This window comes from Hakea prostrata, chromosome 1, assembly GCF_041222555.1.
Source record: "Hakea prostrata isolate BN-2017 chromosome 1, UWA_Hpros_2, whole genome shotgun sequence".
NCBI lineage: Eukaryota > Viridiplantae > Streptophyta > Magnoliopsida > Proteales > Proteaceae > Hakea > Hakea prostrata.
Window position 1 is genome coordinate 62,691,735 of NC_142600.1, and position 15,877 is coordinate 62,707,611.

Below are 15,877 nucleotides of genomic sequence, written 5' to 3' on the forward strand. Positions count from 1 at the left end.
GTATCATTTTATGATTCCTTCATCTCATTTGGTCAACAAATTTGCAGTCATTATCTTTGGAGTACTCAAAATGGAATAAGGACCACTTGTTTACAAGAAGAGACACTTACATTTTTATTTTCATATATCAGACAGAAACAGATATCTAGCATCATCCCAAAATCTACATACAATTTACAAACAACCATTTGTTTTGTTCAAAGCTTACATGTGAATCCAGGTTGCAAGGTGAAAGAAAAGCTGTAAAGTAGTGTTTGAAGTAGAAAATATGAGTACCAATTCCAATTCTGTGAAAGAATGGAAACAACAAAGAGACGAAGAGAGAGAAAAGTAAAGGTACTGGTGGAGAAGGAACCTCAAAAGCTGCTCAGTCAAGCTTTAGTGACAAAAGAGACGAAGGGAAAAGGACATGGTGGACATGGAACATCGACAGCTCCTTCTAGCATCTGCGACACCTTCTTCATTGTTGGCCTCCGCGACGGTTCCTCTTGAATACACCAAATTGCTATCCTCACCAAAGTCAGTAGCCTCTCCTCATCCCTTGTGGCTTCCTCATCCCTCTCCACCAATTCTTCTAGTTTACCGTCTCTGTAGCAGTCATAAGCCCAATCTGTTAATATTGCTTTTTCATCTTCACCACTTGTTGTCTCCACACTCCTCCTGCAGGAGAGGATCTCCAACAATATGACACCAAAGCTGTAAACATCCACCTGCGCCGTGATTGGCATACCACGGAACCACTCCGGCGCTACATACCCTTTCGTCCCCCGAATACATGTGTGAGTCAAGACCTGGTCAGGCATCAACAGCTTTGCCAACCCAAAATCAGAAATCCTTGGCCTGAAAAAATCATCTAGTAGTATGTTTTGAGGCCTTATATCACAATGGATAATCTGGTTGCTGCATCCTTCATGCAAGTAAGCAAGCCCTCTTGCAATCCCAATTGCAATCTGGATTCTTTGGTTCCAAGGAGGCCTTGAGTTTCCAAAGATAAAGTCAGCCAAAGAGCCATTGCTCATGAATTCATATACCAAAAGCTTGTGTGGCCCTTCGTCACAAAATCCAAATAACCGAACTAAATTCTTGTGTTGGGTCTGAGCAATAGCACTTACTTCTGTTCTGAATTCTTTCTCACCTTCTTGAGCCACCTTGTCGAGCCTCTTGACTGCAATCAGATCTTTGGAGCCTAATGGGTAGAAACCTTTGTAGACAACGCCAAAACCAGCCTTCCCCAGTTCTTCTTTGAACTCGTTTGTGGCTTCTTCGAGTTCTTTGTATGTAAAGGAACGCAGATTAGTCTCTGAAATGCTAAAAACTCGATTTCTAGCTTTACTTTTGTACTCAAAGAAAGCAATCAGACAAGTTGCAGCTAACAATATCAAATTGACAAATAGAGAACCGCCCAATAATCCAGCCATGACGGCTATCAGTTGATCTTGATTGTTTGTACTTGAAGAACTTGAAGGAGTTGGAGAACTTGCATTCTTAATCTTGAATATAGCCTTTCCAATTTCATTTGCACTGAACATTCCATTGGAGATTGGAAGCCTTTTCTTCCAGCACGTCTGGTTACTAAAAATAACTACTGCACAGTAAACGTCACGCAAGCAAGAATCCCAGCAGCCCGGATCACTAATGGGATAAATCTCTTCGTAGTCATTAAATGGCCAATTAATGCCATTCATCTCCTGGCGACAAAATTGACAGTCAGAGGAACCAGATTGACCTGTTTGACATGCAAGTGGGTTTTTCGGCTTGCAATCACTCAGAGTGTTGTTAGGTTCAACGAAGGTGTATCCAGGTGGGCATTGACAGATGGCCATCCGGTTAGAAACATTGCAGTAGCTATTATACCCACAAGCACCGCTACCATAAATGCCTGAAATGCTACAGGGATTATCAGGAAATGATTTCTCAATGATCCATTCTTTTACACCAGGAGAAGCAGGCCTTGGATACGCGGACAGATAAAATCCTCCTCCAGCATCAAGGGTTGCTCTGTGATAGTAATCAGAAACTGGGTGTATGTCGTCAGCAGGTGAGAGAACCACAATGCTTCCATTACTCCGCTGTAAATAAAAACTGCCTGATTCATTGAAGACCAAGGTGGAACCGCTATCAGCGGGATTAGATCCGTTAGAGTAGTAGCGATAGTAGGGATAATAAGTCGGCAAGGAGACAGGATATAGAACCAGAGTTCCATTTTGAAGCAATTGGAGCTCAAATCTTCCCCGTGTGTAGTTTGTCTTTGACAGCTTTGAAGTAAGATTCCCACCCACTTGCAGTACTTGTCCAGGCAACAGTGTATCTGTAGGTTGGCTGAAGCTCTGCCACAGGTCAGAAGAATTCTTACTTCCAAGCACGAAGTTGCCATTGTTGAGCATGACAGCGTGATCGACATCTCTGGCATTTGAGACTTCAGTCGTCCATAACTTTTTTCCATTGGGGTCGGTAAGAACAAGTCCATCTGCTGTAAGGTTAATTTGGGAGTTCTTTGGAACTGGATATCCATCATTGGCGTACCAAACGGTAGTTTGTTCTGGTATTTTATAGAACCAGATGCAGAGCAAGAAGGAATTTGATGAATTTGTGTCAAGGCTGCGAAACCCGAAGGCAAAGTCATTGGAAGTTGAAGTCCATGGATAACCTCCATCGCCGGCTATGAGATGGTTACCCACGGTCACATTCGTTTGAGAGACAGCCAAGAAGGGGAAAAGTAGAAAAGAGAAGAAGAGAATATGAGGAAAAACAGCATTAGAATCCATTGCGAAGTGAAAAGGGCCAAGGGTCAAAAATTTCAAAAGCCGATTTGTATATCCCAAAATGAAACAGAGAAGGTAACTGACAGCTCCGTTTCATTGGCTTGGAAGAAATCTTAATTCTAATGCGTCCTTTATTAATGAATTCCTGAAGAAGAATTTATCAAATAAAAAAGCTTTGTTCAAGATGAATCTGTTACGCAAATGATCATTTTCCATGCTAGAAGCAAAGTTTGATTGGTAAAACAACAGCAAAACACGTATGAAAGATGTAGACGTATCAACTTACTAATTATAAAGTAAATACAATTTCACATTATATCCAATCAATTTTCTTTGGGTTCACATTTATGAGACAGTCAACAGATACATTTAGGACAAAAAATAGCGTGATCAATGACGTTCTTTTGAGTATGTTGATTGAATCAATATAAATGTTTTCACATTTATTTATAAACCCACCTACTCATACAAGGGTGGATCTGAAGCCATGACTCAGACATTTGATTACAAACTTTTTTTTTCCCGTTTTCTACCTTAAATAAATGAATAAAAATTTGCATAAAATGAGGGAAAATACCATTTGGCTCGTTAAGAAAAAAAAAGTCAAAAGTCATAGTCAAAGTATTATGAAGTACTATCAGAAAAAAGGGAAAAAAATAACTCGAAAATTCTTGTTTAGTAAGGGCAGCAGTTTGAAGCAAATCTAGCATGGAACATGCAAGCATTTCCGTAACAGATTCATCTTCAACAAAGCCTTTTTATTTGATAAATTCATTGATAAAGGACGCATAAGAATTAAGATTTCTTCCAAGCCAATGAAACGGAGCTGTCACTTACCTTCCCTGTTTCATTTTTGTATATACAAATCGGCTTTTAAATGTTTTTTGACTTCCCTAAGGCCTTTCGCAATGGATTCTAATGCTGTTTTTTCTCTACTGCTCTTCTTCCCTTTTCTTCTTTTCCCCTTCTTGGCCGTCTCTGGAGCTAATGTAACCTTGGGTACATCTCTCATAGCTGGCGGAGGTTCTCCATGGACCTCACCTCACAATGACTTTGCCTTTGGGTTTCGCAGCCTTGGCACAAATTCAAATTCCTTCTTGCTCTGCATCTGGTTCAATCAAATACCAGATCAAACTACCGTTTGGTACGCCTATGATGGACACTCAGTACCAAAAAGTTCCAAAATTCAGCTTACAATGGATGGACAACTTGTTCTTACCGACCCCAATGGCCAGCATTTATGGAATGCTTCGATCTCAAATTCCAGCGATGTTGTCCATCACGCTGCCATGCTCGACAATGGCAACTTCGTGCTTGACAGTAAGAATTATGTTCACCTATGGCAGAGCTTCAGCCAACCTACAGATACCCTCTTGCCTGGCCAAATACTGCACGCGGGTGAGAATCTTAATTCAAAGAATTCGACGACTGACTACTCACGGGGAAGGTTTCAGCTCCAATTGCGTCAAGATGGAACTATGGTTCTAAATGCTGTCTCCTTGCCGGCTTATTTTCCCTACCCTGAATACTACCCTTTCAAGCCTACTCAGCCTGATAACCGTCGGACGTTGGTCTTCAATGAATCGTCAGGCCATTTGTATTTCCAGGATAGCAATGGAAGCATTTCGTCGGATCTCTCACCTGCTGACGTACTCTCGGTTTCTGATTTCTATCACAGAGCGACCCTTGAAGCTGGAGGAGGATTTTATCTGTACTCGTATCCAAGGCCTTCTATTGGTCCTACTGGAGCTATTGGAGTATGGACCATTGAGCAATCATTTCCTGATAGTGTCTGTGACATTACGGGGGACTATGGCAGTGGTGCTTGTGGGTATAATAGCTACTGTGGATTAGCTAATGGATTGCCCTTCTGTGCATGCCCACCTGGGTACACCTTCAATGATCCTGACAACCAACTCAGTGGCTGCCAACCAAGTAACCCATTTTCATGTGAAGATAGTCAATCTGATAGTCAATTTTATCCGCAGGAGCTGAGTGGCACAAATTGGCCATTTAATGATTATGAAAGGATTGCGAATGTTACAGAACAGGAATGTTGGACTTCTTGCTTGCACGACTGTAACTGTGCAGTTGTTGTTTTCAGTAACTTAACATGTTGGAAGAAGAGGCTTCCGATCTCCAATGGAGTGTTGAGCGCAAGTGACTATGGAAAGACTATTTTCAAAATAAGGAATGCGACTTCTCCTGAAAGTTCTGGAACTCCTGCAAGTTCGACGAACGAAGATCTAAAAAAAATCCTGGGTGGATCATTGGGTGTTTCTATATTGCTGAACTTCCTATTGTTAGTTGTGACTTGCCTGACTGCTTTCCTAGCATACCGTAGAAGGGCAAAAAGTGGCAATCAAGTTTCTAGCATCTCAGAGACTAATCTGCGTTCATTTACATACAGTGAACTTGAAGAAGCTACAAATGGGTTCAAAGAAGAATTGGGAAAGGGTGCTTTTGGGATAGTTTACAAAGGTTTCTACCCATTACGCTCTGGACATCCAATTGCTGTCAAGAGGCTAGACAAGGTGGTTCAAGAAGGCGAGAAGGAATTCAAAACAGAGGTAAGTGTGATCGGCCAGACCCACCACAAGAATTTAGTTCGATTGTTTGGATTTTGTGACGAAGGGGCTCATAGGCTCTTGGTTTATGAGTTTATGAGCAATGGCTCTTTGGCAGACTTTATCTTTGGACTCTCAAGGCCTCATTGGGACCAAAGAACCCAGATTGCAATTGAAATTGCAAGAGGGCTTGCTTATTTGCATGAAGAGTGCAGCATCCAGATTGTGCACTGCGATATAAAGCCTCAGAACATACTTCTAGACGAATTTTTCAGACCGAGAATTTCTGATTTTGGATTAGCAAAACTGTTGATGCCTGACCAGGCCTTAACTAAAACATGCATTAGAGGAACTAAAGGGTATGTGGCTCCAGAGTGGTTCCGGAGTATGCCTATCACAGCCAAAGTGGATGTCTATAGTTTTGGTGTGATGTTGCTGGAGATTCTCTCTTGTAGGAGGTGTGTGGAGTCAGCATGGGGTAGAGAAGACAAAGCAATATTGACAGACTGGGCTTATGATTGCTACAGAGAAGATAAACTCGGAGATTTGGTGGATAAGGATGAGGAGGCTACAGCGGATGAGAAGAAGCTTTTGAATTTGGTGATGATAGCAATTTGGTGTATTCAAGAGGACCCAACGCTGAGGCCTCCAATGAAGAAGGTGTTACAGATGCTTGAAGGAGCTGTTGAGGTTCCCCCTCCACCATCCCCTTTCCCCTACAGCTCTTTTGTCACAGATGATTGGTGATTTTCCACTTCATCTCATTCCATCCATTCACACAATTGGAATTGGCACTCCAGTTTTCTGCTTCAACAATTATAGCTTTTATTTCACACTGCAACTTGTATGTATTCAGATGAAAGCCTTGAACAATAAGGATGGTGATTTGTTTATTTATTGCAATAGAATTCCATCTATCCTATGTATTCAAATTCAGTTATGCTCAAGTATTAAATATGCAAATTCAAGTGTTTGAGTCAATAAAGCAATTCCCTTGAATGTAAAATTCTAAGCTCGATTTATCTTTAAATTCTAATTTGTTTGAGTCAATAAAGCAAGTCCATTGTAGGCTTTTGCCAACTCGAGAGGGAAAGCTTTCATTTTCATGATTTCTGTTCTCACACATAAATTTGTTTTGTTTTCTTCTCCTTAGTCAGCTTCTTCCCTTAGAATAAGGGACTAATATTGGAAATGTATTAAAAAACAAAATTAGTTGAGACTAACGGTATAAGTAATAGGAGTCTAATTGATACATTTAATACCTCGAGGGATGGCATTAATATTAAGGTGTGACCCAAGAGGTGGCACTGAAAATTTTCATTTTTTTTCGGGGGTTGATAGTCAATCTAAAGATCTTAGATGTTTTCAATGGTTTTTTTTTTTTTTTTTTTTTTTTTTTCTTTTTTTTTTTTTGGTTTGTGTGTGGGGGGGGGGGGGGTTAGAAATGCCTTTGATAGTAGTGGTCTTTATCGTTCTGGAAATGTTTATTGCATGCTAGAGAATTTTACATGAAGTGGTCTATTCAAAAATATTGTAGCTTTAACAAATTATTTTTCACCAAAAAAAAGCTTTGACAAATTGTTAAATATGACATTACAAATCATACGACCGTGTGCTTGTTATGAGAATTTGACTCTCGAGTTGGCAAAAGCCTACAATGGTTTTCATATTTATCTTCAAGCATTTTCAATTTCCGTGATTTCTAGTGGAAATTACCATATGTAATTTTTTCTCTTGGCTGAATATTGGTGGAGAATATTAAATTTGTAGAGAATACTGAAGAGGCATCTCTATTCTCAATTCCCATTAGTGCCTTGCATTTTTTTAGGCTTCTCGTTGAGGGAGTGGAGGGTCTGTAACATCACTAACATGGATGGATTGGGTCAGTTCTTTCAAATCCAATTCCAGAATTGAATGCTTGTAACTAAGTTTAAAATTCTGACCTTAATTTAGGACTTTAAATTCTTAACCCTAACACTGAACATTGATGGGACAGCGAAGCTCAATCTTGCCCTAATTGTCCTTGATTGAATCGGGCCACGATGGCCTAGCCTTGTTCTCATTCATGTTTGGCTCTATCTATACAATCATTATATCACTATGGAGAGCAACCTACCATTAGAGAATTGGTCATGTCCAATACACAAGGTTCTTGTGATTAATAGGGTCAAAGGTACCTAGTGATCTTGGCAAATTATTGCTATGGTTAGTACTATTAATGATGTCTAATTGCTATTAACATGTGATGATATGGAATTTTGTACCTCCATGCCTGAACAATTTCAAACATTTTGTCATGGTGGTAGACCATCAATATATTTGCACCAAATTTGAAACTCACTTAGTATTGTTATGCTTTTAACTAGACAAATTTCACCATCTAGAATATAGGCATCGAAATAGGGCTTGAATAGGCTTATTCACCATTCTTAGACATTGACTGTGAGTTGTCTTCAGAATTTTAAGTTGTTTAAGGTGACTAATTGCATGTTCAAAATTGTTTAGAGATTCTTATATTCTTTTAGGGCACTTGTTGGGGCAAGGACATTTACCTTTTCTTTTGAAGTTGGATTTTCTCTTATTCGTTAAAGAGAAGGATAGAAAAGGAATTAGGGTTATATTGTGTTTCTTTTTCATCTTCAGTGAAAAATCATCTCAAACCTTGGCCATAACTTATTAAAACCTAATGAAATATTTTTTGGATAATTATTGTTGCCCTCTTGTACTTTATCCCTTGTACTTTCTAAAATTGCTAATCCAACATTTAACTTTGTCTACAATTACTAATGCCCCCTACCGTTAAGATCCGTTAGTTTACTGATGATGTGACATCTATATATTTTTTCAAAATCCCAAAAATAACCCTGCAATTATCTTTTTACTTATTTACTCTTTTGTCAAGTTATAATACTACCTTTAATTAACTATGGGGAAAAAAATTAACTTTGAATTAACTTTTATTTTTTTAAAAAAGAAACACCGATATGTGATTTTTATTCTCTAAAAAGAAATCATCAAATAAAGGAAAAATGTGATTAAATAAAACTTAAAATAGAAACTAAAATATTAAGAAATATCAAATTTAATTCAAAGTTGGAAATTGAAAATCACATAATATATGCTAACAATTATTTGTGTTATCAAATTTTCTATCAATTAGCATCTTATATGCTATTTTGTTTGTAAAACTTCTCTCATGGTGATTATGAAAAATTTAAGTGGAATGTGAAAGTTTAAACAACCATAAGTATGTGGCCTCACCAAATCCAAAACTAATTCTAAAATGTAAGATTTTAAAGATATAATTGACATTCAATATAGTTTCTATAAATGAGGATAATGCAATATTTTTTATTTCTAAATTTTAAGGGCAAATAGACATTTCATATTTGCTGTTAATAGTGACTTAACACCGTTAGAAATCAGGAGGGCAATATAAATTTCACAAAGAAAGGGGTTTGATTAGTAATAAATCAAAGTATGAGGGGCCAATAATAATTATCCCAATATTTTTATTTATTCTAATAGAGGATAATTAAAAGAGTTTGGACCATCAAATTTGATAGTCAAAATTATCCATTGAGAGTGTATAGATAGGACGACCAATAACGAGGGTAGAGGATTGGAGTCTGAATCACTTCTTCATCACAGGAGAACAATTTATAGTGATGGGGCTTACTTATAAATATTGAAGAAAAAATTAAAAGTAAAAATTTCAATAAGACCCACACCACAGGTGGACTCTCCTCCTTATCACATGATAGAGGGGTGTGCAAATAATATTATTCTTTATTTGTTTGCAAAGGTACAGCATTTTTATTTTTTGGTAAAATGAAGGTGTAGCCTTTGGTTCAATACTAAAATAAACAATTGCATTGAGGAAAAAAAAGGACTTCTTGTATTTCAAAACCTCAACTTTAACAAGCATAAGATTGGTAGATGACCCCAACTAATAGTTTCCATGCAAAGAGCAGCCTTCCTGGGGTCGTATTTTTTATTTCCACAAATAACGATGCTTAACTGATTCATGAAGGGACTTTAGGGTCTGTTTGGTTACATGAATCCACAGATTTCAAATCTCTGGATTCATGAATCTGAGAATTATACCCGTTTGGTTGTAAAAATCTCTAGATTCATGAAATCTAGAGATTCACCTTTTAACACTAAAAATGTGAATCTGTAGATTTATGGGTAAGGGGTAAAATTCAAAGATTTCAAAAAAGCTATACATTTGCACATTCACAAAAATCACGTTGATCAAAATTTTTTTAGGATGAATCCACTGATTTCATTCCACAATCAAACATCTAATTTTATAAATTATGACTCCATAGATTTGAAATCTCTAGATATTTGAAATCTCCAGACTCATGTAACCAAACAGGCCTCTAGAAATTGGAAGTCTTATCTCTTGCAATAATTGGACTTTTTTTTTACATGTTACGGTCACTTTTATTATCGTCTTAGGGATTCTCAAAATAAAATCTTATTTTCAAAGAAAAGCATTTCATTTATCCAACACAAAGCATCAAATTCATTTTCAGTCGTTGAAGCTCGCAGAGGTACTTGCCCTTCACAAACATTTTTAGTCACCAGTATCCCAAGAATCAGCCAGCTACCATAATTTACTGGTCCACTTTTTCTAGGGCTCGTAAATGAGATGTTGAAAATGTTTTCGTGGATTTTTTGTATTGTACATGTAAGGGGGGTTGTGGATTTTTTGTATTGTATATATAGGGCAATGCTGCTTCATTCGAGTGATCTTGCTTCCACAATTCAATTTGATCCAAGCTCTTTTTCAAGGAATTTCAGTTCGCAGCAATCCAGCCGGCATATTACTATAGATAAGATCATTTCTATTGGAATCTGCTAGTCCCTATCCCTACTTGTTATGAACATTTCGTTTAAATCCTTCAGCCCAAGTGAACCAAGCAAACCGATACAGCTGGTTCGGTCATAGTTCGTTGAGTTCGTAAGACGCTTTTCAACGACGCACTTCTCGGCACTTGCTTAGAAGAGCACCTCCAGCTGACGGCCAGCTCTCATGAGGGGCTTCTTGGATGACTTTTCAAATGAGCATCCGACAAGCTACATCTCAGATAAAGTAACGACGCCAGAGGATTCAGCGCATCTATCTCCAGACATCAATCAATGCATTAAGTTCAGCATTGAATGCACTGAGATTCATTAAATGCTCATTGAGAGCTAGGAAGCTTCTCATTTGCTTAAGGTTTCCTCGAGAAGTGCACCTGTCACACCCAACCCGCAGGTCTCGGTTACCCGCCCGACAACCCTTGGGAGTGATCCGTCACAGGATCCACCACGGTTTTAGTCTATCAACAATAATAAATACAAATAAAGACAATCAAGAGCAATAATAATTCAATTAATGAATAAAAGGATTACAGGAGTCCAAATACATAAATAAAATAATCAATGAAAGAATAGTAAATAAAAAATGAATACAAGTTCAGCGGAAGCAATCAAAAGAGTTAAATTATTTTCTTTTCAGTTTCCTTTTCTAAAGCTATAAACTTAGACTCAAGTTTATCAAGATGAGGGGTCCTCCAATTCTTCTCTATTCGTTGAGCGAACTGTCTGGCAACTTGTTGTCTCTGTCCATAATGGGTTTGATAAGCGCATTCCATGCACTCGCAGGAGCTCCCGCACAGGCTATCTCCATTTCCTATTGTTGGTGCCACATCTTCTTCATACGGGAAGGTTCCTTCATAGGAAACCAATCCATCTTCCGACACATTTCCTGCGCAGACTAATAAAACATATACAAATAAAGGAGTGAGTTCTGGAGAACTCAGTAAGAACAATTACAATTCTCATCCAAATATCCAACAATTCAGAAATGCATAAATGATATGAATGAGTGTAAAGTATGAATGATACTATGATTCTAATTATGCAAGTCTCTAACAGCAGACATGCTTTAAGATATACACCAGCCCTCCTTTGGGTAAGTCTAGTCACTCTGATCCGGCAAGGACTGGTTACCTCTGTAGGGATTCTGGGTAAAATGGAAAGTCCACACCTGGCTCTCAAACCATGGCTGGGGATCAGCCTATGAAACATGATTACAACAGCATATAAAATGAAAGGCTAATACTAACAGACACTGGACTAGCATGTTCAAGTCTATTCATAAAGATAGGATTGTATGCCCTTACCTGCATATAAGTAATTCGTCTGTAAAAAGAAATCCGTAAACAATTATAAGACTTTCTCTTCAAACAGAGAACATCTATATACAGGGTTATAATAATGTATAAGTCAATTGAATCAAATCGAATCAAAACCAAAAGTCAATTGGTCACTGTGTACCAGCCGGTCGCTCATGCCGGTCGCTTAGGTTGAGCGACCGCCACTAGTGACCGCCCCAAAAACAGAGTGTTTCAATCCGAAACTTAGGCTTCTGATCATCCGTTTTCAATCCGAATTTTGGATGATCATAGTCCAAATCTCAAATCTATTACTCCCATAACCATTGGGTGACAAGAAACCTAACAAACATCAAAATTGGATTACCCAGAACTCTCCCCTTGACTGGATCTATACTTTTTACAAAAGCAGGTTTTCGTTTTAGGATGAATCACATCAATAAGATTGGAAAGAGAGTTGCGATTGATCAGAAGGGTAACCACCATGATGAGGGGATGGGTTAACACAAAATTGAAAGACAAAGGAGATAAAGGATGAAGGGCGAATCCATTACCTCACTCCAGAATACCAGAAACAAGGAAGGATTGATCTCCAGATCACTACCAACACTTCAGATCTGCTTTCGGCACTTCTCTGCAGCCGTCTAACCTCCAAAAAGGGTAACCACGAATAAAATATTCGTAAATTAGTCAAGGGTTACTATTTATAGAAGTCAGGGAGCAAAATAGGGCAAAACCCCGCAACCAGAACCAGGTAGTCGCTGGTTCAATCGACTGCCACTAGCAACCGCCCCCATGTATTTTGCCATACAAGGGTGCTTTTGCTAGGGGGTTAATGTCCAAGTACACCTAGCCCTAAGGAAGAGATGGGGGAGATCTTACCTTCATTTTGGACATCTCCAGACACCACTTGACTTCCAGAAGTCCAACCAACAAGCAAGGCAGGCTCTTCAGACAGAGGATCCAGATCCATGGGTTCAGGGTATGGATCATGGGCTTCTATCCGGACACTCCACAAATTTACCCGACTAGACTTCGGTTTCTCGGACCTGTAATACGGATCCCAGGTTAGAAATACGGGGGTTGTTACAGCACCTTACCATTTTTTCTGCCAAAGATTTGACTTGCTGTCACATTTATGTCAGCGTGAATCTGATCCCTTCTTTTGGTGGGATTACATCCAGCTGTCTCGAGACTTCTTTGGGAAGCTTGAGCACCTGGTTTGCTGTGAAGAAGCTACACATCTCAGGCCATTGCCACCCTCCTTTGGGAATCAAGAGAGGCCTTCTCATTACCTCAGAGGTATAGACATGATATATATACCCACATTCTCTATGAATGAAGTAAATTCACAAACATTAACTTTGGTTATTACTCTCCTGAAACTACCCAAGAAGACATTCTCTCTTGGTCTTCTGAGATCATTTACTCCTCTCTATGAGGATTTGTTTTCATCAGAATCTGACTTAATCATCAGAGGTGACTTCCTATCCCCAGAGGCAGCCCACACTCACTTCTTTGTTTTCTAGGAACCAAGAACCAGGTTTGGTCTTTTTACGAACCAATTGGTCTACAGTCAGATTTTGGAGCAACATTTAACGCCATCTGTGGAGCAACATTTAATGCCATCTATGGGAAACGCTAACAAAAAAAATCATCAGTAGCTTTTCCCTCTGAATTTTTGGACATTTGTAAAGATAAGGATGGTTGGTGATAACTTAGGTGATCATGGTTCCAAATCCTTGGAAAATCCTCCTGTCAAGAAAAAAGAGGCTACCCGCAAGGGGGGACCTCCAAGGATACACATGTGCCTTTAGTATGTGAAAGTCTACCAACCACTGCGGAGTTACATGCAGAACACCCTACACAAGGTGTCACTCCTAATTCTACTCCAGATCCTATGCAGTTGATGGATCGGCAACAAAAAATGTTGGAGATGATGGGTTCCTTCAAGTCTATGGTGAACCAATTGAGCCAACTCATGCCACCCTCTGCCCCTGTTGCAGCCTTACCTAACATAGCAGTTCCTTCCCTATCGGTCACCATGATAGGGCCCAGGGAAATGAAGCAAATACACTTCCCGTTTAGCAGACAAGGTGTAAGGGGAAGGGGAAGGCCAAAGTTGTGGACGAAGGTGGACACTGGTCTATTTTTTACATATTAGGTGCTCATGCAGACAGACATTCCTTCCTTGGAGTTGGAGCAAAGTCACCTTACGTATCAAAACCTCCACGTGCATTGAAGGAGCATGTGGCTGAGTCCAAGGGTCTTTATCAGACAATAATGGCTCTTGTATCTGTTCGCGATGAAAGTTTATATCGTCAAGTCAAGATATGAACGAGCGTCTCTATCAACTTGAGTAGAAGATCCCTAATGAAGTTCAACTTGTATTAAGTCAGGACCCTTTTGTACCTAAGATTATGACCGCAACTTTATCGGTAGGTTTTCGTACCCCCACTTTTACAATTTATAATGGAACTACGGATCCCATGGCACACATAAGTCATTTCACATCTATTATGACCATGTGTGGGGGAGGGGATTCTATAAAGTGGACCTGCCACCACTTGGTTCTCCCGCTTGCCCAAGCACTCCATTCACAACTTTATAGAGTTGGGATATGCATTTGCAGCAAGGTTCAAGAGCGTAATCAAAAAGGATAAGACAAAGGACGACCTATTAGCTCTTAAACAAGGACGTTCGGAGTCTATTCGAGATCTCATCACTCGCTTTAATCAAATTTCCATCTTGTTCAAAGACCTTGATGACAAGGTGGCTTCATAGCCTTCAAAAGAGCCGTAACTAAAGCAAAGTTGGTTACCTCTATTGTTGAGAAGAAACCCATGACACTAGCAGAATTATTGCTCTTGGGATATGAGATGGCCATAGTAGAGGAGGTTTTAGAAGCAAATTGTAGTCATCACAGGGATTAGGAGAGACCTTTCATACAGAAGACTCTTGAATCAAGTTCTAAATCACGCTTCCAAATGAAAGATCCAAAGGCTAGACAGGAGTGGCGCGGTAAGCGAGTGATGGAGGAGGATGAAGAAGCATTCACCCCTTTGAATAAGTCATGATCTGCAATCTTAATGCAGATCCAAGACTCTGAAGACTCAGGGTTGTTAAAAACTCCTGGGAGGTTACACGCACACCCCCAAAGAGGGCTGACATGTCAAAGTATTGTCAATACCATAAAGATAGAGGGCATCCCACTAATGATTGTCATATGCTAAAAGTAGAAATAGAAAAGCTAATTGCCAGAGGGCATTTAAATCAGCATATGAAAGCTACTCATCGCGGGAAAACCTCACCTCCTCCAAGAAGGCGTAGTAGGACTCTTCCCCAAGATAGGACAAAGTCAAGAGGAAAAGCTCCAATGGCACCTAGGGACGAGGACCTTCCTAGAATTAACAGTATATTCAGAAGGCCCACTCCCAAGTCATTAAGGCAAATCAAGCATTGTACACATGTCATAGGAGCCATTGAGCCCTTAGCAGTGATATGTTTCGTTCAGAGCGAACCAATTACCTTAGCCGAGAAGGAGTTGGTTGATGTCCACACCCCACATGAGAATGCCATCATGATCAAGGTTAAGTTGGCAAATCACACGATCTATAGAGTCCTAGTTGATACTGGATCATTTGCAGATATTTTGTCTCTAGATGCCTTCTGACTACTTAAGATCAATCAGGAAGCACTCCAACCAACCGCAGCCTTGCTCTATGGTTTTTCTAGAAGTTCCACCACTGTAGAGGAAAATATATAGTTGGATAACAGTGGGAACTTTTCCTCAACAAGTAACTTTGCCTACCATGTTCATGGTCATATGCAACTTGTCGGCTTAGACCATCATCTTGGGTCACCCCACATTAACGGCGATGGGAGCAATAATCTCCCCCAGGCATATGATGATGAAGTTTCCAACTGCTTAAGGTGTTGGTGTCTGCAAGACTGACCATAGGCAGTCCAGGATCTGTTATCTCAACTTCGTTAGAAAGGAACTGATAGCACCACTTGCTGGAATCACCCTTGCTGTTGAAGTGCGTGATGATAGAGATGAAAGCCAAATGCAATGAGGGGAGCCTATGGAAAGGTTGCAAAAGGTTCCACTAAAGTAGTCCATCTTGAGAGAGGGACCAACATAAGACTTTAAGTAGAGGCTGGCAACCATCATAGCCCAAAACGCAGATGTCTTGGCGTGGTCAGCTGAAGACATGCCAGAAATAGACCAAAGTGTTGTAGAGCATAGCATAAACAAGGGAGCAACTCCAGTTGTGCAAAAAAGAAGAAATTTTTCTATAGACAAATATCAAGCCATCCAAGTTGATGTAGAAAAGCTTGAAAAATCTGGCTTCATCAGCCCAATTGAATGTTCAAA

General features: G+C 39.5%; 2 protein-coding genes across 2 annotated transcripts; one reads left to right on the forward strand and one right to left on the reverse strand.

The window, feature by feature from the left end:
* On the reverse strand, positions 1-2,884 carry LOC149029337 (G-type lectin S-receptor-like serine/threonine-protein kinase LECRK3). Its single transcript, XM_089141556.1, has one exon. The coding sequence runs from the start codon at positions 2,763-2,765 to the stop codon at positions 372-374; it is 2,394 nt and encodes a 797-aa protein (XP_088997682.1). The 5' UTR covers positions 2,766-2,884; the 3' UTR covers positions 1-371.
* A 699-nt stretch (positions 2,885-3,583) lies between these two features.
* On the forward strand, positions 3,584-6,349 carry LOC149029338 (G-type lectin S-receptor-like serine/threonine-protein kinase LECRK3). Its single transcript, XM_089150586.1, has one exon. The coding sequence runs from the start codon at positions 3,671-3,673 to the stop codon at positions 6,074-6,076; it is 2,406 nt and encodes an 801-aa protein (XP_089006712.1). The 5' UTR covers positions 3,584-3,670; the 3' UTR covers positions 6,077-6,349.
* The last annotated feature ends 9,528 nt before the right edge of the window (positions 6,350-15,877 follow it).